This window comes from Cygnus olor, chromosome 12 (genome assembly GCF_009769625.2).
Source record: "Cygnus olor isolate bCygOlo1 chromosome 12, bCygOlo1.pri.v2, whole genome shotgun sequence".
In the NCBI taxonomy this organism is placed as follows: domain Eukaryota; kingdom Metazoa; phylum Chordata; class Aves; order Anseriformes; family Anatidae; genus Cygnus; species Cygnus olor.
The window spans coordinates 12674073-12697143 of record NC_049180.1 but is presented as its reverse complement, the minus strand read 5'-3'; the positions used below and the strand labels follow the sequence as shown (position 1 = coordinate 12697143).

The window sequence follows — 23071 nt, the reverse complement described above, 5'->3', positions numbered from 1 at the left end:
GGGATGCTTTTGAGTTGATCCACGCACTACTGTCGTGCTCTCCAGAGTTACCTGTTCTTGGAGGGTGCTCAGACCTTAACCTGGGTCACATTGCTGAGGAGATCACAGAATCACAGAACGGCTTGGGTTGGAAGGGACCTTAAAGACCGTGTAACTCCAACCCCCTGCCATAGGCAGGGATGCCACCCACTAGATCAGGTTGGCCAAGGCCCCATCCAGCCTGGCCTTGAACACCTCCAGGGATGGGGCATCCACAGCTTCTCTGGACAGCCTGTGCCAGTGCCTCACCACTCTTACAGCGAAGAATTTTCTCCTAATGTCTAGTCTAAATCTCTCCTTTTTTAGTTTAAGCCCATTCCCCCTTGTCGTATCATTATCTACCTGAGTAAAGAGTCCTTCTCCATCCTTGTTAGAAGTTCCCTTTAAGTACTGAACAGTCTCACTGAGGTCTCCCCTGAGCCTCCTCTTCTCCAGGCTGAACATCCCCAGCTCCCTCAGCCTTTCTTCATAGGAGAGGTGAGATCTGGGGAGCTGATCGTGGGACCTTTCCACCGTTGGCTGCTCCAGAGCTGACCAAAGCCATGCTGTTCGTCCCCACGTGGGATTACGCCACGCGGTTTCTCTTGCCTCCTTGAGCAGTCCGTGAGCCAGGCGATGGGGACAGGGGAAGCAGGATCTGCGATACCCAGTGCTGCTGTGACCGGCTGGCACGCCTCCGGCTTTGAGCTGGGATGGCGTGGAGGCTCCAGAGCTCCCAGAGGACTCGCGTTCCCCGTGTGCTGTCCTTGCCCAGCTCCTGGAGGAGGCAGCGCTGCCCGCAGCTTGCCAGAAGGTGGCACTCCAGCCCCGCGGCTGCCTGCACCCAGGTGCCTGCAGCACGTAGGTAAGGGTGGGCACCCGCTGAGGTGGGCAGGAGCCAGCTCCCCTGCAGAGCCTGGGGGAGAGGAGGGTGCCTAAAAGCACACGGACTGAGTTGCGGCAAGAACTCGGCTACGCAGCAGCCCCAAAGCAAGGTCTTTGTCCCAAAGCTACTTGCTGTCACTGATTTCTGTCCGGTGGTGCTCCTTTCCCCAGTGACTTTCCTGGCTCCGATCCTCTCCGTGGCAGCACTGCGTTGTCAGTACCAAAATATTGAGGAAGTTGGCTGACTTCCCTCTTGTTTTTTCAGGTTCTAGCTGTAGTTGGCTTCCTGTGCCACTGTGCATCGCTGCAAGGAGGAACTCAACTTACTGAGAACTCAACTTATTGAGCCTTCCACGGCCCCTACAAAACACCTGCTAGCTCTGTGCCTCGCTGTGCAGCTCCTCGCTGGATGACTGCTGGTGCTTCCCTGTGTTTTTCAGTTGACCGTAGTAGGTCTGAATGATGGGCACAAGGTGGTTGTTAGCTTCTCTGCTCCAACACAAATAATTGACTGTTTGGCTGAGGGAATGTGGCGACGTTCTGTAGGGCAGCAACAAACAGGTATTAAGTGTACTTGAAACAGCAAAACCCACTTCCTGAATTCAGCAAGCACATATTGACTTGCGGGATGGAAGTGGGTTTTAGGTTCTTCTCAGTGATGTTCTGCCCTGCCTCTCTGTAAAGGCTTTGTTCTTTGTGTTAGCCTGACACAATGCCATGACCTGTCTGTCTTCCCTTCCAGTGCTCCTGCCTACAGTTCAGATAGGATCCTTTTATCTCTGCTGTGTGCCATTTCTCCTGACTCTAGTCAGCTGTAGCCTGATCAGATTGTCAGCTTTGGTATTTTTCCAGTGGAGGGAGGGAAAGCTTTTTTGCCCTTGCTCCAGCACAGGGTTTTCCCTGCTAGTGAAAGCCCGGGTCCTCAGCAGCGTGGCTGGGGGCTCTGGCAGCCATTCGGAGGCTTGAGCCCCTGCAGCAAGCTGATGGGCAGAGGAGGGCTCAATCTCGTGGTCAGGCTGGGGGAGCTGCTGGTGGCTGCTGAAACCAGACTCAGAGGCCGCTGCAGGAGCAAGGCTCGAGGTGAAGTCGGGTGTGAACACGTTGTCCAAGTCTGCGATTGAGCCTGTCGGCAGAGGACGGGCTAGGACATCATTTGTCTTTGCCTCACCAGTCTGCTAGACCTCAAGAACAGAGTCCTTGTTGCCCCAGTGATGTACCTGGGAACTTGGCTTCTGGTGTATTTTTGTGGTCACAAGACCTGTTTTTGACTAGGCTGCATGTACTTTTTCCCCTTGCACATGCCTTTTCTTAGCTGACACTTCCCTTTACTACCTTCTTCGTGACCCGTTCCTGCTCTGCCTCTCCCCAGCACTGGATAGATCTAGTTTCTGCTGCATGACTTTGAGTTGAAACTTAATCTTACGGCAGTGGTTTTCTAAAGCCAAACTGTTTCAACTGCTACTTGAGCTGAAGAGCAATAATCCTCTCCTCTGGAGTAGGAAGCTGCTTGTCTTTATTCTAAATGTACTGGAGTGTGCATCCTGGCGTCGTTGCGTGAGGTTACAAAATATGACTACCTCCTTTTGAAGCCCTTTCTTACAAAAATAACTCCTAATGCTTTACATTACAGGCACTGGCAGTTCATTTGGGCAAATGCAACAACCTGAAGGATCTTTTCCAATGCTGTTGTGGTGAAAACTGTACTATGCTGTTTTCAACTAGTTGTTCAGACCTTGGTGGAGGTGGGATTGGGAAGGAAAAATTACCATAGCAGCTGGGGATCCTGCAATAAAAGGTTTATGAGCCTTTTCTGGCAGAGACGGTTTTGGCAGAGCAGCACAGGTTCCTGACAAACAGCTTCCCTGTTTGCAGGGAGTGCAAAGTTGAACTGATAAGCCAAGTTCTTGGAGGGGTTATGCAACATTCAAAATAAGAGGGCACAAAACTAATGGTCTGGAAATGATCACAGGCTTGTGTCCTCCGGATGGTAGCATCAGAACTGCATCTGCTCTCCTGCTTACCCGTGGGACAGCACTCACACCAGTTTCCCAGAATGAGTGTCCGTGAAGCTAACTGGGTTGTGCGCCTGAGTGGTGGCTGCAGGAGTCGTCTTTGAAAACTGTGTAGCCGTGGGTGTCCGCTTTGGAAAGGGCAGCGTGTTCTTTGAAAGGTGGATTTCACTGTGTGTTGTGCTTTATTCCCAAGCCTGTAGCACCTGGAGAACATTTCATTTCGCCAGTTCATTTAATCTGGGACACCATAACCCTACTTCTACTGACCAGCGCTGTTCTTCGCTTGGAAGGTGTTAGCATGGTGCCTGGCAAGCACACCGAGCTGCAGCAATCATCAGAAAAGCCAGCAAAGCATTATTAAAGTGAGTCCAGGAGTTGGACTCGATGATCCCTGCGGGTCCCTTCCAATTTGGATATTCTGTGATTATTGTTGGTGGTAATAAAGATGCAGCAAAGTGGTAGTGATGAGCTCCAGATGTAAGCCCACGTTTCATTAACAAACATAAATCTTCCCAACGAAGCTTTGCAGCCCTGAGAAGGCGCCCTAGCAGGCAAGCTGTAGGTGATTAGGTGAGAACACATCACCTTGCACTACACCCACATCCACACTGATGCTGTTTCATCCAGAGGCAGCGTGTGGATTTAACTGCCTTCTCTGGCTTTGCTTAAAGCTGATTCCCTCTGCTTATTCTGCAGCCTGCAGGAAGGGTTCTTGCCCTTGCCTCCTGTTCCTTCGGCGTGTCTCTTGGAGGCATTAAAACAAGGGGGAAGGAGTATGGTGTGAGGCTACCTGTGCTCCTCTGATGGATTTATGCATGGTTGCATGCCTTCAGCTGGATGAACGTTCACTGAGCACTACTGCCTCCATGTAATGTGCTTCGCTCCTTTGTGGAAACTCTTCTCAAGGTCTTTTGGTGTTGGACCTCAGCAGCTTTCATTTTCCTTCTACTTTCCGATAGATTTGCCTCACTCAGTGCTCTAGACAGGCAGTTTCAGCCCCAAAAGAGCCTGGAGGCCAAGAGATGTTGCTTCTGAAGGCTGGCGTGCCTTGGGTCCCTCTTCAGGCCCTCTTCAGTTAGAAGCCCAGCAGAGGCTCACGTAGAACTCTGTGTAAACATTGCTAAGCCGTGCGATGTGAGGAAGGTGGCAAAATAGTATATGCAAGTTTGGCTTTTGCAACTGGTTTATGTGCAGGCAGCATGATGAGATGTTTCTGGTCAATATTTAAAATGTAATTAGTGCTCAAGTCTGCCTCAGCACAGCACGGAGTGCTAGGGCTCAGCCTTGCGTACCAGCCTAGTGTTTCTCAAGCTGCGAGGTCGAGCTTTAAGGCATCAAATTTAAGCAACCAGAGACTCTTGCACGAGGCTGCGAGGTGTTCAAAACAACAGTGCTGTTTCAAGGGGTTTGTATGCATCTAGAACACATCATCATATTTGTAAAACTTCAAAATTAAAGTACTTATTTTTTTTTTCTAATTAGCCTTTGCGGCTAACTCTGAATGAGTGCTTATAAGTTGCCGGATGATACCACTGGAAAACTGAGGTCAGTATCCCAAGAGATCTAGACTCACTAAAAGATGGTAAAAATCATGTGGAGATGCAGCTAAATATAGATTAATGCTGAGAACATTCCTGGATACTTGGATTTGAAAGGCTGCCACAGCCTCTGTAGTACCGTGAAGTTATAGCTCTCTGCTGTGAAATGGTCTCGTTGATCTAAGTTTAGTAGAGCACCCACTTATTGGCTGAGTGCCCTTGGTTTGTGGTGGCAACCATAAAATTCTCAGCTTTTTCTTTAGCAGGTTCACAAAACTACCGCTTGCGTGTGGTTTTTGTCGGTGTGATGCTAGGAAAGAGAGTGTAGAAAGAGAGAAAGAGGTCAGCACACCTCAGTGGAGATGATCGCGCTGCATCTGCATTCCTTGGACTGCCTGAATTTCGGCTGCAGACAGTGGGTAAAACGTCCTGGGCAGAGGTTGCTGGTCTGACTTGTTCTTGTCTGAGCTGAAAATTTGACTTCAGGATTTAATTCAGTTCGTTGCTGTCTATTACTCGAACAAGCCTCGAACCTCGGGATCCTCCTGAGGTCCCTTTCCTTTCCCCTTCAGGTCAGCTGTACAGTTGTGTACTGATGATGGTAAAGCCATGCTCCAGATGCAAACCTCTCAGGTGTTGGCACTGTTCTTAGGGTCAGCTACTGCTCCTTTGTGCTTTTGAAGCCCGTGCCTTGCGTTCCCCGACGGCTGCTTGCATTTGGAGCCCAAGAGATGTAAGAAATGGCTCCGTGTACCAGCACCTTTGCTCGGGTCTTGAACCCCGTGGGATATAGAGATGATCCTGGGTGCTTGTGCACAAACCCAGGGAAGCAGTGCTACAACTGATCCCAAAATATTTCCTGTGGCTGCTTTTCCCCAGCCCTGAACTGAATGAGCTGCAAGAGGGAAGCACGAAATGTAAGAGCGCCTGCATAGTAATTTAAAGCTGTCTCTAGAATTCACACAATTTAGAGCACTGCTCTGATCCCGCTGGAGTTTTCCCTTTTATCCCAAAATAAACACATGTTTCTACAGTGATCTGAGTAAATGCCCAGGGCAGTCTCCCAGAGACTTTTGCCTTGCATCGGTCAGCACTGAAGTCTGATGCTGGTTTTGGAAAGCATTGAAGTTGCCTGAGCGCTACCTTAACCCGTCCCACACGCTTTGGGATGCGGTCGTGTACCAAGCTGCACAGTCAGGCTGCGCGCTGCTGCGCTGGCTGTGCTTACGCAGCGCCGTTTGGTTGGCCACGAGCGCTCAGAATAGCTTGGCATGACTCAGGTCACTCCAGTCTGCAAGCCTGGATCGGAGCCCTCGGGGGGAGGCGAGCTTTTTCCTGCACAGGGAGAAAAGGGAGGCTCGGGGTGGATATCCCCAGCCTTTCCCTTCAAGCCGTGGCTCTGGCAGCAGGGCACGCAAGGCCCCCAAGCCCCTCTCCCCTACCAGGGGCTCTGCTCCCACATCAGCCCCCCGATCGCTGCGTTTCACTGCTGCCACCAGGGCTGTCCTCCTGACCCTGCGCAGAGCAGCTGTTACACTGCAGTCTGGCAGGGCTTTCGGAGGATCCCTGAGAAACGCAGGTCATGCAATGTTCTGTCGTTAGTCATGCTTTGTGACCACTTGCGGTATTGTTTACGGTTTCTTTAGTATCCTGGAGCAGAAAGCAATAAAAAACCAACCTATCTGCTGCAGGACAATGACTCTTTATGATTAGATTAGGAAGTGGGGGAGGGAGAAGTCGTTACTGTCTTGGGGTCGCTGCCTCGCAGGGCTCTGCCCTGGTGCCTGCAGGCTGCGTTGTAAACGCCCCACGTGATGAGCGTTCGTGCGTTTTATGTGCTCCCCTGGTGAAAAGCCTTTCTCAATATTCAGCAGGCCGCTGCAGTCTTTCCTGCGTGTCTTGTTTGTCTGTAGCTGTACTTAATAAATCCAACTGGAGGTAAACATACATCACCAAATTACCTGTATGCAGCTATTGCATGGGTGCTTTCCTCTCCGTGATCTGCTGGGCAGGCATCCACAGATCATCCACGGATCGTCCATGGATGCCTCTCCCAAAAGTTAGCTTCCCGTGCCTGCTTCTGCTCTGTTTTCCTGGGGTCGTCTCTGCTGTGCCCATCGGCGACTGCACCTCCCAAAGCTAGGACTGAGGATGGTCTCTCTGACCTGCTGCTGGAAGGCAGGCTTTCACACGGCCCCCCACGCACCTTTTGGCTTGTTTAGGGATTGTCCTAGCTCTCGTTTTGTGTGCTGAGCGTTGCCCGGTCGTACGGTGCTGAGCTGGGTGCTGCCGGAGGAGTGCAGGTACTGCTCCGGTCGCGTCGGACCTCAGGAAGCTGTCAGCCAGCATCTCTCCTGCTGTGAGTGATATTTCTGTGCTCGATAACTCCTTCCTGTCCCCACGTAAGAAAGTCTGCTCTAGTGTGAACCAGTATTGATGCTTCTAGGAATCGGCTAAAACCGTAGTTCTGTGAATGTGAATTTCTGGAATACGCCACACCTCAATCGAGTGAGCGAAAGCAAGGCAGGATGTAAGCGTACACGTGAAATGCTGGCTGATCACCCAGCCAGCCCTTTCAGGCCCTGTGTGGGCAGATAGCAGCTCAGAGCCAGAGCATAAAGCATGTTCTTGCCTTGCAGGCTGCAGCAGGGCTTCATGGTGCTGCGAGCGGCTGGCTGCTCCTGTTTCCTGACACGTGCCCTAGAGCCCGGTCCCCTTGCCGGCTGCACCGAGAGTGAAGGTTAAAATGCTTTTGGAGCTCAAATACGCAGCAGGCTCGTGTCTTCCTAAGGAGCCCGGGCATGCATTAACCATGAAACGTTGGAAGCTGATAAGAACCTGATAGGCGATGAGGAAGACAATGACAAAGGCCACTCTATTCAAAAAGTAGTTGGGGGAGAGCTGCTGCCACCAATAAACCTAGTCCTTGGGGCTTGGGTGGAAACGCTGAAGGAGCCAGGACCTCTACTCTGGTTTTAGTACAGCTGTGCTACTGGAAGCAGATGCATTCTTTTTGGGACCTGGCACAGGAAAGCCAAGTGTTGCCCCGTGCACAGATGCGGAGAGGCTTTTCCAGCTGCCCTGGCACTGGGAGACATGCCTCATAGCCACAGCTGACTAAGCCATAATGATTTTTACTGGGTTGAAGCAGGGGCTTGGTATGAGCCTGGGCTTGCCTGAAGGAAATGGGATTCATCCTTAGCTAACTATCAGGAAGGGTTACTGGGGTGTGCTGGTGTCTGCCTGGCCTTGGCAGGCCCTACAAGACCTTTGTCCTGCTGCAGCTCTAGTTACTGCACAGGCTTGCAACACTGTCACAGAGGAAATTTAAAAGTGAAATTTCCTGCTGTTTTGCACAGGGTAACTCCTGCAAAGACGAATCTTCTTCTGACTGTGAACATTGATCCAGCACACCAGGGCTAAGGTGCTCTGAAGTCCTACAGGTAGAAAGGGCTCCAGGCATTTTGTCTCGGTTCCTCTCCAGCTCTGGCCAGGCTCCTTGCAAGTCACAAACAGCTTGTGGAGAGCAGGATTCCTTCCTGAGCCTAGGAAAGAGCTGTGCTAGCCTACCATGAAATGATTTATTTCCTAGCCTCTTCCTCCAACGTGGAAGCTAAAGAAATGGTTGTGGTCCGGCCCTACGTTGTCACCTTGCTTTGGTGAGAGCCCTGCTGCCGTGCGCTCTGTCCAGAAAGCCCTGTGTGGCACTGAGCAGGCCTGTGTGTGCCTGAGGGCAGATGGCAGAGCTGGTAAATGACCCTTCTGCTCTGCCTTTACTCTGGCACACCTCACGGAGCTGCAGGTGTCTGTATTTACCCGGAGCAGCCGCTCGCCACGAGGGACTTGTCCTGGGCTCTTACAAACAGGCCCCTCTCGCTGCCGGGAAGATTGGGCTGCACAAACACAAGGGAGGATAATGACCCTGCAGGTTTCAGGCAATGGGAGGTTTCCCAGTGCCCCGAGAGCTGTGCTGCTGGCCGTGCCGTCCCTGCGAGGCTGCCTGGGGCGCAGAAGGGCGCTCTGCAGAAGTAATGGGGCCGGCGGGGCGCTGCCCAGCCCTGCAGCACCTGTTTGAGGAACTAAGGTGTGGATTTGCTCATGGATGTGCTGCTTGAGTATATTTGAGCCGGTCTAATAAAAACGACGGAAATCTGCCTTTAACTGGCTCTGCTCACCTGCCTTTCCCGGGGTTCAAAGGGAAGCAGCCACACGGTTAGCTTGGACACGCAGAGCAGCATCCCCGTGCCTGTCCCACCAGTGTGTGCTCAGAGCCTCGCTGTCCTGCCCCGCTCTGCCCGCTGCCCTTAAAGCTTCAGCTCCTGCTCCCTTGCGTCAGTACCTGGGTACACGTGGGGAGCCTGAACCGAGCAGGGCTTGCTGCTACCGCTCCAGACTCGCACAGCCTCTTCTGCCATACAGATTGAGTTCCAATCCCGTCTGTTTTGGAGCAGCTCCTGCCGTGGTTGCCTTCTGGTCTTTTTCACCATCTTCCTGCTAGCTTTATAGAGTTAGAGCTCTAGCAGTCAGAGCAAGGAGGCACAAAATCCCAATATACCCTACTCTTTCAGCACCTGTGCCCCTTCCTCTTACCTCAGAAGCTCTTCTAGCTCGATGTTTCTCAGGTTCCCAGCTCTCGCAGCATGGTTTACTTATGGCTCAGCTTGTGGTGAAGGTGCCTAGAGCACCACTCCTGCTCATGCTTTTCCTTGTGTCTGCATGGCACCTTTATCCCTTCGTTTAGACCCTCTACTAGAATGAGGCCACCAGCTCTCACGTTCCCAGTCTTCAGGCCATCTGTGCCTCCTTTCACCAACTGCTCAAAGCACTGAGGGCCGTTTCTCGGTCTCATGCTCCCATCTTTGCTCCCCAGATGAAACTTGCTTTGGTGCCTCCTTTGCACTTCACGCCCCTCCCAAGGCAGCCTGATCCCTAATCCTATCTAATTTAAGCAATGAACATGGTTAGGGACTTCATAGCAGGGGCTAATGTGAGAGTGTGCATCTGTTGATGGTAGAGGGGTGAAAACGCTTTGTGTGGTTCCACGAGGGGATGAATAAAGGTTGTGCCGAAGCTGCCAGCCCCATTGTTTTTAGGAGGGAGCAGGACTGCAGAAGTGTGACCTTTTCTCCATATCTTGGCAAGGTGCAGTGGTGCTGCTGGCACTGAAGCTGAGCTCGAGTCAGGTTATCTGCGGATTCCCCTTCGCTGCGGTGCTGAACGCTTTGGCACGGGTGACCTGCTCTCTGCGGAGCAGGCAACGCGAGGAGAGCAGTGGGAAGGCTGGAAGGACGGCTGTTCCCAGCTACACAGCCAGGCTCCTTTAGGAGCTGTTAGGAAAAGCCTTTGTGTTGTGAGGGTGGTCAGAAACACTGGAGCAGAACCCCAGGGAGGTTGTGAGCTACACATCCTCGGAAATGACTCAAAGTTCAGCTGGACAAAGCCCTGAGCAGCCTGAGCTGGCTATGCTTGGAGCAGGAGGGTTGGCCAAAAACCTCCACAAAACTTCCCTTCCCATCTACTGTTCTTCACTGGTCAGTAGGAGATGCCAAAGGGATGCAGTTGAGCTGTAGCATATACCTGAACTTGGGATTACACTTGACTCTCTATATCGAGGCAGGGAAGATAAGGAGATGTTAAGGAAGCAGCTTGCTAGCTCTTTGTGGGAAGGGTGCATCTTTCTGGAGATGTTCACGGGGTCTGCAGATGTTCACGTCTGGCACCAGGTGCTGGTTTTTGCATTAGCCCATCTGTGACAGGCTTTGTCTTGGGTTCCTGCAGGTACAGCTACATGATCGACAACGTCATTCTGCTCATCACTGGGACTCTGCACCAGCGTTCCATCTCCGAGCTGGTGCCCAAGTGCCATCCTCTGGGAAGTTTTGAGCAGATGGAAGCCGTCAACATTGCTCAGACGCCCGCAGAGCTCTACAATGCCATCCTGGTGGACACTCCCCTGGGTGAGTGGAGCCTTTCAAAGTACCCCTCAGCTGTGCGTGGAGCAGATGTCCCTTTCCCCTTCCAGTCTATCAAGGTCCAACTAGGTCCAAGTCGTGCTCCAGGAAGACAAAGCAGTGGGTACTGTGCAGCTGTGGCTGTACTGCTGTGGTGGCTGGGCTTAAGTTCATGTTTTTGCCTGCCCTATGCCAATTTCTCCATCTGGAGGGCCACTGAGCCCTGTGTGCTTCAACAAATGTCCAAAGCAGCGCGCTGGTAGAGCAGACTGTTGGGGAATTTGGTTTGTGTGAGCCAAGCCTTGAGCTGTCAGAGGAGTGCAGGTGCGGTTAGATCTCATCTGCCACACGTACCCGCTTGCCAGCTCTTCTGGGAATCGTGCCCTGAAAGCAGGGAGGAAGGAGAAAGCTTGAGAGGTCTTAGAGAAAGTGATCTTTGTAATAATTGTTGTTGGACACGTGGTACATGCCCTTCCTTAGCAAAGGCCATCAGATATGACTTGGGCTGGAAGGGACCTTAAAGATCACCTAGTTCCACCCCCCTACCATAGCAGATCCTCTGCTGTAATGTTGTTCTACGTTCCAGCACTTCTAGTTGGATCGTTGAGCAATGTCTTGTAGGCAATTTTTGTAGATAACTATAAAGTTCTGCCCATGACCGATCTTGTTCTGACACTGATCAAATTAATTCTATATTGAGGAAAGCTATTTATATGCCAAAACCTCCCAAAACAAACAACAGCAACAACAAAAAGCACCCAAAAGCTGTTTATATAGCAGGGCCTTGCACTGAGGCACTGTCCCAGGGCTACAAGCCTTGACCGGGAGGCACATGACGCTGTAAAGACAAATGTTTTATGAACAGCCAGTCAGACAGACAGACATGTTCTTTAAAGCTAAAAGTTGTAGGAAGTGGTTGTGGAGAAAATATGGAAGTCTCTTTGCAGTAGTAGGAGAGGTAGTCACAGGAGACTTTCTAAATTAGCATCTGTGGGCACAAGTAATGAGGTATGCCTGAGTCAGTGATTAATCATTCTTTTAGGCTTGCTAGAAAGTGCAAAACACTTAAATCATCATATTGTCTTTGATGGCAGTCATCGTTTTTGGAACTAAAAGTGCTTTTACAAACGATCTCTGTAGTAATGGGGCAAATCAGATAGTTGTCATGGAAAATTGACTTGCCAGATAGAGCCCAACAAAGGAGGGAAAACATGTCTAAAGAGATCTGGCTACCCTCGAGCGTCTGAGGAGGGAAGGAGCATCTGCAGCAAGGCCGATGCACTGACCTGGCGTTCCCTGTGTGTGGGTGTGAGTGTAGCTGAGCGTGGTGGGCTCACCAGGTGGGACACCGCAGCGGGAGAACCGCTGCACGCAGTGGAGCTGAGCCCGCGGTAGGGATGATGCGTGGGAAGAAAATCCTCCTCAGGGGTAAGCGTGAACCTTCCCACTTCGGGGATAAGATAGAACCAAGTATTTCAAAGGTATTATTAGCTCTCCGAAACCTTAAAGCTTCAAGCTGTGCATGGAGTGAAAACACCTCGTTACGCTGCCGGGGGGTTCTGGGGAACGTGGCTGGCAGTTGAGGGTCTTTGCTCTCGTGTTCGTGCACTTGTACATAAGTGAGCTCTGCCTGCTTCTGCCCTGCTGGCCCAAGTTCTTCAGACCTTTGCCCTGGCTGTGTCCTTGAGGCTGTGTACCATCTAGTGTGGCATTTCTTCAGCAGGAGTACGTGGGGAGTAGCCGTGTTGCCTAAACAAGCAAGCATGCAGGCTCCAGTTGTTTAACTTGCACTCCTTCCAGTGACCACACGCAAAGAAACAGCAGCTCTATCTCCTACAGGACTTGAATAGCTACGTGGCTTGGTAGGAATGCCTAACCCCAAATGGCTTTCATAGGTTAGCAGGGCAAAATAAGTCTTGCTGTTAGCCTAATTTGGGATATTGGAGGGCCAAGAACTGAAATAGCTGTGTTCTCATTCCTCTGCTACTCTGAAGTAGCCACTGCTTAGCTATCTGGGCTAGCCAGTGAGTCTTGCACTGAAAACCAGTCCTGGCACACTCTGTTTTCACTTCTGCCAGCCGTAGCGAGCCGTGTTCCTCTAGCTACGTGGCATTGGTCTCTGATGCTGTTGCAAAGAGTAGCAAAGAAACTTCTGTGGGGGTTAGCCCCTGCTCAGGACTCTCTGGATCCCCAGCGTGGCTGCTGTCCCTGCCACAGATCTCGTGCAGTGAGAGTGGTGGGCACCAGAGGCATAAGCCTGCAGCGTACCTGGTTCAGCAGAGCACTGGTCAGCTCTTGGTGTGAGCACAGTGTCCCTTACCCACAGCCGGAGTGCGGAACTGGGAAAGATCATATTTCTCTCTGCAGCAAATTCAGCAGAATTGGTTGCTGAGGGAAGAGTTGAAGAAGTCAGACAAGTCCCATCAATGGGTCTTATTGTGCTCTTGCTAACAAGAGAGTGGCACAACAGCCTTACGTCATGCTAGATGTACAAGACCCATCTTTATCTGCAGCTTGCAGCACCCTGTGCTAGATCTGAAACCCATTTGTGTTCTTTAGGTGGCAACAGCTTCCCAAACACCCTCCCAGAGATACTCTGGCAAAGTGTCTGGGCCGAGCTTCCCACCAGAACACGCTAGTTCATCCTGTCTCCTGCTGCTTACCTCAGGCTAGAGAAATAAAAGGAAAACAGGACTGACAGACCTGCCAGGGGGAAACCACTCCTGACTCCAAACATGGGGTGTCCCAGGCTGCAAGGGCTGTGGTATCCCCATGTCTCCTTAACCCACGTAAGATGCTGGAAGAGGAAGAAGCACACGAGCCTCCTCACAACTTGCAGCCTCACAGATGCATAGGCACTACTGCTGTGCTGCAGCAGGCAATTCGGAAGCCGTCTTGTCAATTCTGAGAGCCTACATCTGGGAACAGTTTTGGGTTTGTTGTTTTTTTTTTTTTAATGTGGGCTGCTCTGGCACTGATGCTGGGGGCTAGAGCTGAGAATTTCTGCTAGGAATGGGCTGTTAACTAAACAGTAGGACTGAAGGGTCAAGAAAGTCTTCCAGAGGTGAAGAAAGACTTCCAGGTGAGTGCCCCAAAAATGATTGCAGCCTGGAGAGCCGTGGTGGAGCCTGAGGTTTTAAGTCACAGTAATTTGGTGGCACTGAAGGTGAGTGCCAGACCAGCTCAGCATAAAGTGTGCTTGTGCCTGGTATTGTTGAGGGCTCTCCTACTGCTCTGGGAAGGGCTGGGCGTGGGTCTGGTTAGGGCAGCGCTAACTCTGTCTGTGGCTCTCTTTCAGCTGCTTTCTTCCAAGACTGCATATCCGAACAGGACCTTGATGAGATGAACATTGAAATCATTCGAAACACGCTGTATAAGGTAAATGAGACTGGGAAGGGAAAGAGATGTTAACTTCCCTAGTTAGTGCGACCACAGCTCTGCCCAGCCAGGAGCTCCAGCCGAGAGGCTGGCTTTCTTCAAATAGAGGGAAGAAGGTATTCTCCTCTTAGAATAGATTCAAAAATAAATTTGCTTCCTCTCTGTTTTCTTCCCGGGAGTGGTGATTGAGTGAATGTGCAGAAGAACTGGTACATCCTCTGGAAAGTAAAGATCATGCCTTTGGAGGGGCCTGGCATCTGAACACCCAGCACGGCAGTCAGGGCACCGGAGCTAGGTTGAGTGAGTTTTTTTGGAGCTGTCAGTGTCAAGAGTCTGTGCAAGAGATTTTAGCAAAGGTCCTGCCTTTGAATAAACTTCCTCAGGTCCCAGGCAGGCAGGAGAAGGCTGCTGCTTAACCAGGTGAGTTTAGGCATGAGGTTACTGCATTCAGGGTGCTAAAGTGGCTTGATCTGAAACTGAGCTGAAGCACTTCTGTGGGCCTGGCTGTCTGTACTGAGCTCTTTCAGAAGAGTCTCCAACAATCTGCTCGAGCCTTCAGTAGCTGTGGTAGGGATTAGATGCTCTTGGTGGAGCAGCACAAAGAAAAGTACAGCTGGGGTGGAGGAGTCGGGCAGGCTGGAGAGAGCGTTGGCACAGCGACATGGAGGGGCTACGGCACCTCCTGGTCCTGAGCCTGCACGGGAAGCTGTCAGCTCCTCTGCTGGCCCCGTCTGGTTTTAGCTGGCAGTATAAAAGCGTGTGTTTATGTGCAGGCTGTGGCTATCTCTTCATCTTGACTCTCTGGATTAAGGGTGGGATGCAGATTGTATCTGCCAACCTTGCTTTGACTGGTCATGGCCAGCTAGCAGTCACTGTGACCTCTGCTTCCTAAGGAAGCCTTGACCCGTTTGGAGAGGTGGAGAACAGGTCAGGCATGAAGGGAAGAAGGCAAAGGGAGGGGAGAAGCTGCTGCCTTTCGGCAGTCATGCTCAGCTGCGTGTGGCCTCTGGCATGTACTGATCTTTTGCTATAATGGGGGGAGGTATGCCGGTACGCATAAATACCTGCACCCTTGCAGGGTGCAGAGCTCCGTATTGAGCCGGGGAGAGGCAGGGAGCAGAGCGAGCACAGAGCAAACAGGCTGGTGGGTGCCCTCTCCTTGGGTCCCAGCTGCCACGTCCTTTCCATCTCCTTTCTGAGGCTGATACTCCTTTGCATTCTGCTTTTCCTACCCCTAAACTGAAGTGTCGCTGCCTGGTACCTCTCAGCGTGTGCTGGGACTGCATCTTACTAACGAGCAGCCCCCGGGGAGAGCAGGGGCAGGCTGCTTGCTCTGTCAGTAATAAATCATGGGGGTGCAGGGGTGGAAGAGGTGACTGCAGCTTACAGGTGCTCACAGATGCAGCCCCAGGGTCTGGAAAATGGATAACACAATGCAAATAGTCTTTGTAGGCAGATTAGGGAAGTAAAATCAGGTCTGATGTCTCTGTGGAGCTGCTCTGAAGAGCACAGCAGATGGATGCCTGGGATAGACGCTCGTGGCCAGGAGGTGTTAGCATGCTGAGGGAAGACTTGAAGTGCCCGTGCTACCTCCCAGACTTACTGGAGGCACTTTTTGAAGGAATGGACAAGCACACAGACAAGGTTTGAGGAGGATTCATAGGAAAAAAGCAATTACAAATGTTTCTTTCTGAAAGCTCTTAAGTAAGCAGTGGCAACTGAGAAGGTTCTTGAATATGATTACGATGAGGAGCAGAAGATAAAAGCGGTCAGCTCTTAGAGTAGAAGGAGGTCAGCAGTGGAGGCATGCCAGCATCATAATCTTCACTGCTTATTCCTTCTTTTCCGCATCTTTATTGGATATGTTGAAATGAAGCTGGCTGGCTGCTAGCCTTTGCTGGCAACCTGCCTGTAGGAACCTGCCGAAGGAGCTTTGTGGCTGGACAGTAACATACAGCAGACACATCAGTGGGGATAAATGTGGAGTGATACATGGGAGAGACAAGGAGGGAATCCTAATCCCAGTTGTAGAGGTTTCCTTCTTCCCTGCTACCACTAAACAAACCCTTGGGTTATGACCAACCTCAGTAAGTGTGTCTCTGTGTAAGGCAGTCCGTTCTTAACAGCAGAACAGGAGCACAAACATCACCGTGCTGCTGCGTACGTCCGTAGTGCATTTGTCCTGTGCATTTCCTGGTCTATTCCTCTCCTCTCTCATCTCAGAATGTGAAGAGCAGAACAGGAGAAGTTGCTAAGAGAGACACAATAAAGGTTTGGGTACAATGACTTCTGTATGGGAAACTACAAAAAAGGTTTGGGTTCCTCAGCTGGAAGAGGAGTGAATCATGATGGAAATTGTGGATGATGTTGAAAAAGTCAACATGGACGGACTGGCCACAGATCTCCCTTCAGTCTGGATGTGAAAGACAAACAAGACTAGCAGGAGGCAGAGGGTAATTGAATGGTGTCATGGAAATAAAAGACTTCTGAAGATTATTAAGTGCAAGCACACGGCCGTTTCTGGGATATGGTTTTCTGGACAGCAGAGAGTTTCCTGTAAATTGATGTCATCTGTGGAGGGGTCCGCAGGGGAGGGTACCCAGCGCAGCTTTCCTGCAGCCTGTGTCTCCATGATGCCTGTGATGCTGGATCCTCACTTAGTGCTGGGTATCCAAGTTCACCCATTTTTGCTTCTAAGGCCTAAAACTTGCTTGTGAGCTCTGGGAAAGGCAGAGTTGGGACTGAACATTTTGTCCAGCATCCTTCTTCTGTGGACCTCAAGCAAAGTTCAATATCCATGCCCTTGTTCCTGCAATAGCTCTGCAGGGTGACACTCTGTGCTTACCTTTCTTCACAGGAGAGCTTCTCCAGCCCCTTGATCATCTTTGTGGCCCTCTTCTGCACCCGCTCTAACAGATCAGCATGCTTCTTGTGCTGGGGGCTCCAGACCTGGACGCAGGACTCCAGGTGGGGCCTCACAAGGGCAGAGTAGAGGGGGACGATCACCTTCTTCCTCTGCTGCCCACTCCTCTTTTGATGCAGCCCAGGATGCAGTTGGCCTTCTGGGCTGCAAGCGCACACTGCCGGCTCACGTCGAGCTTTTTGTCCACCAGAACCCCCAAGTCCTTCTCTGCAGGGCTGCTCTCAATGAGTTCTTCTCCCAGCCTGTCCTCCAGTCTGGGATTGTCCCAGCCCAGGTGCAGCACCTTGCTCTTGGACTTGTTGAACCTCATTAGGTTCACGTGGGCCCAATTCTCAGGCTTGCCCAGGTCCTTTTCGATGGCATCCCTTCCTTCTGTTGTATCAACTGCACCACTCAGCTTGGCGTTTTCTGCATACTTGCTGAGGGTGCACTCGATCCCACTGTCTATGTCATTGATAAAGCTATTAAACAGTACCAGTCCCAGGACAGACCCCTGAGGGACACCACTCGTCACCGGCCTCCACTTGGACATAGAGCCATTGACCACCACTCTCTGGGTGTGACCATCGAGCCAACTCCTTATCCACTGAATGGTCCACCCGTCAAATCCATCTCTCTCCACTTTGGAGACCAGCGTGTCACGTGGGACCGTGTCAAAGGCCTTGCAGAAGTTCAGGTAGATGACATCGGTCGGTCTTCCTTTGTCAACCGATGCACTCACTCCATCACAGAAGGCCACCAGATTGGTCCGGCACGATTTACCCTTGGTGAAGCCATGCTGGCTGTCTCGAGTCACCTCCTTGTCTTGCATGTGTCTCAACACTGCTTCCAGGAGGATCTTTTCCATGATCTTGTCAGGCACAGAGGTGAGGCTCACTGGTCTGTAGTTCCTTGGGCCTTCTCCATGTCTGTCGTTACCAGTTCACCCTTCTCATCCATCAGAGGGGGTACACTCTCCTTGGCCTTTCTTTTCTGAGCAGCGTACATATAGAATCCCTTCCTGTTATTCTTTGCATCCCTTGCCAAGCTCAGTTCCATCCGTGCCTTGGCTTTCCTGATCCCATCCCTGCACATCCGGACCGCATCCCCGTACTCTTCCCAGGCCACGTGTCCCTGTCATTCCTCTGCGTGTGCATTTCCTTCTTGCACTTCAGTTTGACCAGCAGGTCCTTGCTCAGCCATCCCAGTTGTCTGCCCTCCCTGACTGCTTTTTTACACAGGGGGACGGAGAGTTCTTGCACTCTAAGGAAAACATCCTTAAAGAGCTGCCAGCTCTGCTCAGCTCCTTTGTCCCTAAGGACGGTGTTCCAGGGGATGTCATCTACTAGGTCTTAAAATAGCTTGAAGTTTGCTCTTCAGAAGTTCAGGGCCCTGACTTTGCTCTTTGCCAGGCCTGTATTCCTCGAGATCACAAACTCAAGCAGGACGTTGTCACTGCAGTCCAGACTGCCTCCAATCTTGACCTCTTTAATGAGCTCTTCTGCGTTGGTGAACACCAGGTCCATAACAGTTCCCCTCCGGTTGGTTTGTGTAATACTGGACCAAGCAGTTATCCTCAACGTACTCTAGGAATCTTCTTGATTGCTTACAACCTGCTGTGTAGTTTTCCAAGCTGACAGTCCGGGTGGTAGAAGTTCCCCATCAGGAGGAGAGCATGCAAGCACGACACTTCTTGTAGCTGAAGCCCAAATGCCTCATCCACAGGCTCCACTTGAATGGGTGGCCTGTGGTAGACCCCGACCACAAGCTGTCCTTTATCGGTGCGGTCTTTAACTCTCACCCACAAGCTCCCAACCTGTCTGTGGCTGTTTCTCAGAGGCAACTCTTCACAATCTATCCCTTCCCTAGTGTAGAGGGCAACACACTCTCGCTTCCTTCCCTGCGTATCCCTTCTGAAGGGTTTGTAGCCCTCTATTCCTGTGTTCCAGTTATGTGATCCATCCCAGCACGTGTCCGTGACAGCAATCAGGTCATGTTTGTCTAACTGCACCATGGTTTCCAGCTCCTCCTGCTTGTTTCCCATGCTGCGTGCGTTGGTGTGGAGGCGCTTCAGCTGGGCTGCTGCTCACATCACATTTCTGTGATGTGTAGTGCTCACCCAGCAGTGCCCTTGTGCACTGTGTGGTAACAAATATTTACCGAACACAGTAATCCAGGTGCTTTTCTGGAGCTGAGGGTGTCCAGCACATGCATTTGTGGTCCATCTTATGACACGGCAGAGGTTTGTGATGTCTCAGCATCGTTGCTTTGCCATTCCTTTTATGTGATTCTGCTTGCAGCTCTGTGCGGGGAGGTGTTTTAGCACATGATGGTTTCTTCTGAGAAAGTTTTTGCTGAACAGCACTTTTAGCCGTGCTCTGCCTCCATGGCTCCCCGTGGGAGATAGAGTCATCTTCCAGCTGGATTATGGTACATCTCCACAAAGGATTACGTTTCCTGGAGGCAGCCTAGCTGTGCCTAGCCTTGTATGATTTCTGCAGTGCTCCAGTTGGGATGGAGACCAAGTGGCTGCAGTGTGAAAAGAGAATTACAGAGAATGGCTGGTTTCCTTCACAGATGTCCTGTCTCATCTCGACTCCGCTTACACAGGGCTACTTTCTGAGCTTAGGTCTTGCAGCTATAGTTGTGTGGCTTGGCATGTTTATAGAGGCCAGAGCGGGGTCAGGAAACCATGTGAAACTTCAGCGAATGCTTTGGAGTTAGACCACTCAAAGGAGCAAAATAGGCTTTAACCTTGTTGCCTGGGGTTCTGCCTGCTGTAAGCTCATCCAGTCACTTGAGCAAACCAAACCACAGCCCTTCATGTCTCTGGCTCCTGGGGAAGCACTGTCCCTCGTGTGGGCTTGGTATCCAAGTTCACATGGGGTGAGAGAGCCTGTGCTGTGCTAAAAAGTGTCTGGGAGCATCCCTGCTTGCCTTTTGCCCCCTTCTGAATGGCCCTGTGGGACAGTAAAGGAAGCTGGGTAGAAGAGCACTCATTTCTCTCTCTTCCAGGCATACCTGGAGTCCTTCTACAAGTTCTGCAAGGCACTTGGAGGTACCACGGCAGATGCCATGTGTCCAATCCTGGAGGTACGTCTGGAAACTCCTGTAGTGATACTCGTCGCTCCACGCTCAGGCACAGCCTGCCTGCCGGTATTTCAGATGCTCGGGATACTGTTCAGCATCCCAGTGCATCCCATCTGACCTAGGAAAACAATGTCTGCACATGACTTTGGGTGGGTTTGGTTGCCTGGTCCTGATTTTGCCAGGTGCTGGCCCATCTGTTGCCTTCATGGCAGCCTCTTCATCTGTCCAACAAGCAGGAGAACAACCAGAACTGGTCTCTAGGCCTGTCTGCGTGCCAGAGCTGACTGTTGGATGTGCAGGGCTCAGGGGCAGCAGGGAACCACCCCTGGAGCTGGGCAGGGTTCTGCTCAGTGCCTTGGCTTGTGCCTGAGGTGGGGATTTCCTCGCCTGACTAGTCCCCAGGCATCAATTCATGGTCCTGCAGGTGGCCCCCACGTGTAGCCAGCCCTGCTGAGCACAGGAGAGCTGTGTGCGTCCCAGGCACCGAGCTGGGCTTGCTCGTGCTGCCCTCTGATGCGGCTCTGTTCAGAGCAGCACTGGTATCTGCCAACCTCTAGCAAAGCCCCTGCAGCCTGAGGTGAAAGTCTCTTCTCCCGCAGTTCGAAGCTGACCGGAGGGCCTTCATTATCACCATCAACTCATTCGGCACTGAGCTGTCCAAGGAGGACCGGGCGAAGCTGTTCCCGCACTGCGGCAAGCTCTACCCCGAGGGGCTGGCTCAGCTGGCCAGAGCAGATGACTACGAACAAGTCAAAAATGTTGCTGACTACTACCCTGTGAGTGCTTTGGGGGACTGGTGCAAGGACCTGCTCTGCCTCAGAGCTTCTCAGGGGCCTGGGGGAGCATGTGGGTGGACAGCCTGGGGAGGGGGCTGCATGTCCTCTGCTGTTTGGGGTCGGAGAGCTCCATGTCCCCTTGCTGAAGCAGTGTGTGCCAGTGTTTGTGGGTGCAGGGGCCTGGCCCAACCACGCTGGTCTGTACGTGGAAGGGATGTGCCTGGTGCATCCTGCCTGCAGGCACCACACCACGATGCGGCTTCGAGCACTGCACGTTTCAGAGGAGGGGCAGGATCCCTGGCTGGATCTGTGATGCTCACAGATGAAAGAAGGGCTTTCTCTGCCCTTCTGGGCTTTGTCGTCAGCGGGTCCCCAGGTGGTGCGTGTGCAGTGCAGCCTCACAGCATCCTGTGTGCTCACAGGGCAGACGACTCTTGGGTTCTCTGGGTCCTCTGCTGACCTCACGTAGTGGCTGGGATGTCTGATGTACGGGGCCCAGGAGTGCTGCTGAGCTTGGAGGGTATTGGAGTCTGGGTACATCCTCTTGTAATGTCTTCCTGCAGGAGTACAAGCTGTTGTTTGAGGGGGCTGGCAGCAACCCTGGAGACAAGACCCTTGAAGACAGGTTCTTTGAGCATGAGGTGAGTGAGCCCTGAGACACCGCTCGACAAGCGTGTCTGCCTGTGCTTCCTGCAAAGCTCAGGGCAGCAGTCAGGTTGTCTGCCTGATGCTCCCAAGCATCAGTGCTGCAGAGAAGCAGAGTTTGGGGGAAGGAAGAGGATGCTATCTCTGTGCTCCAGTGAGGGGGAATGGTGCTCAGTACTGATGGCTGTGGGGGCCCAGCCTGGTGCTCAGTCCACGTTGTCACCCAGACAGCTTAGAGCGGGGTGGGAGGCAGGTTTGGGGCTGTCGATGGATGTTCGGTCCACCGAGAGCAAGAGCAGAGTAATTATGTGGGAAAGGAGGATTCTCGCAGCACATGAGGGTATAAATCCTTCCCCCTTCAAATGCCAGAGCCTGTCCTCTCTGAGCCATGCACTGTGCCCCCAGCCTGTTGGGGAAGTCGCAGGACTTCCAAGCTGCTCCATCCTTGCCTGGGCTGCCTCCTCCAGCAGAGGACAGCCTAGCAGAGGTGGGCAAGTGATGTCCTCCTCTGGGCTTTCCCCAGGTGAAGCTGAACAAGCTGGCGTTCCTCAACCAGTTCCACTTCGGAGTCTTCTACGCCTTTGTGAAGCTGAAGGAGCAGGAGTGCCGCAACATCGTGTGGATCGCAGAGTGCATCGCCCAGCGGCACAGGACCAAGATCGACAACTACATTCCCATCTTCTAACCCCGCCCTGCTCCTGTCCGACCCTCCCACCCCTGGAGTCCAGAGGGACCCCTGTCTATCTTCTACATGCTCCCTGAGTTATCCCTTGCCTAGACTCCAGGGATGTCCCACCTGTCGAACTGGCTCGGATGGGGAAACTGTACAGTTGCTAGTTAAATTATTCACAAGCTGAAGCTTGAGTTGTGTGTGCAGTGAGGGGTCCAGAGGGGCCGGTGGCACAGGCTTGGCCCTGTGCAGCGGGAGGGACGCCTCCTGTCGTGTATCTAATAGTACCCGTGTTACTGTACTAACCTGCTGTATGCGCTTGTGCTCACAGAGCAAGCACCAGCCGGGGCTTGCTGCCTCCAAGTGGTTCCCACCGCTGCAGAGGAACACGTCAGGTCTGCCACGGCCAGGAGTCCTCGCTCAGGAGGAGCACGCCTCCTCCTCAGCGTTGTCCCCGTGAGATTTAGTTTGAGTGTGATTTGTAGCGTAGCCAATGCTGCTGTGTAATCCCTGTATCCCTTGTAGCAAACCACGTTGTGGGACAGACTGAGCAGCCCCGGCCAGGACTGGGACGGAGCCTGTGGGAACGTGAGGGCAGAGCCAGAGCATGTGTGGAGCGTGCTCCTCCCCGCTCCAGCAGTGTCTGCACTAGTGCTAGCATCCTCAAAAGCTGCTCTCTTCAGTCACTGGAGCTTGAAAGGGCTCCGTAAGCCGCCTGAGCTCCTTCCTCCCTTGCGAACCCCATGGCTTGGAGCTGGGTTTGTCACAACGTGCAAGGGTCTGGCCTCTGCGGATGGTGCTGTGACACGGGAGAGCCCCTGCCCTGCTCTGGGTGGCTGCGTGGCCGTACTGCACGCCTGGTCCCGGGGCAGAGCAACCTCCTGGCTGCCCTGTGGCGGTGCGGCAGCGGAGGGGCTTCGCTGATGGGGAGTTCCCAGTGCTCCCCGTCCGTCCTGCCTGGCAGCAGCGGCTCTGTCCCAGCTTGTGCCGTGGTCACCTCTGCAGTGTTTGTTACCCTGTGACCCCCCTCCTCTCCACACCAATAAATATCTGCCTACTGCACCGCGCTCTCCCTGCTTTCTCCGGCGCCTGCTCGCACGTCCCCAGGGGCCCGCGTTGGCAGCGTGCTTCTCCTGGCTGCCCCGGGGCTGACTCGGGGTGCCCCTTCTGGGCAGGGCTCTGCCCACAGGCAGGGCACCCCCAAAC

At 52.6% G+C, this 23071-nt stretch overlaps 1 protein-coding gene and 1 long non-coding RNA gene across 2 annotated transcripts in view; both read left to right on the top strand.

The window, feature by feature from the left end:
* ATP6V0D1 (ATPase H+ transporting V0 subunit d1) overlaps positions 1-22927 on the top strand; it is a 37580-nt gene extending 14653 nt beyond the window's left edge. The window contains 6 exon segments of the mRNA XM_040570995.1: positions 10232-10410; positions 13703-13782; positions 19700-19777; positions 20374-20550; positions 21114-21191; positions 21719-22927. Coding sequence (XP_040426929.1) covers positions 10232-10410; positions 13703-13782; positions 19700-19777; positions 20374-20550; positions 21114-21191; positions 21719-21880 — 754 coding nt within the window. The 3' untranslated portion in view covers positions 21881-22927.
* Positions 431-3645, top strand: LOC121076569. Its single transcript, XR_005823582.1, has 2 exons — positions 431-1464; positions 2534-3645. It is a non-coding gene; the product is annotated as an uncharacterized LOC121076569 (long non-coding RNA).
* Positions 22928-23071: the final 144 nt, after the last annotated feature.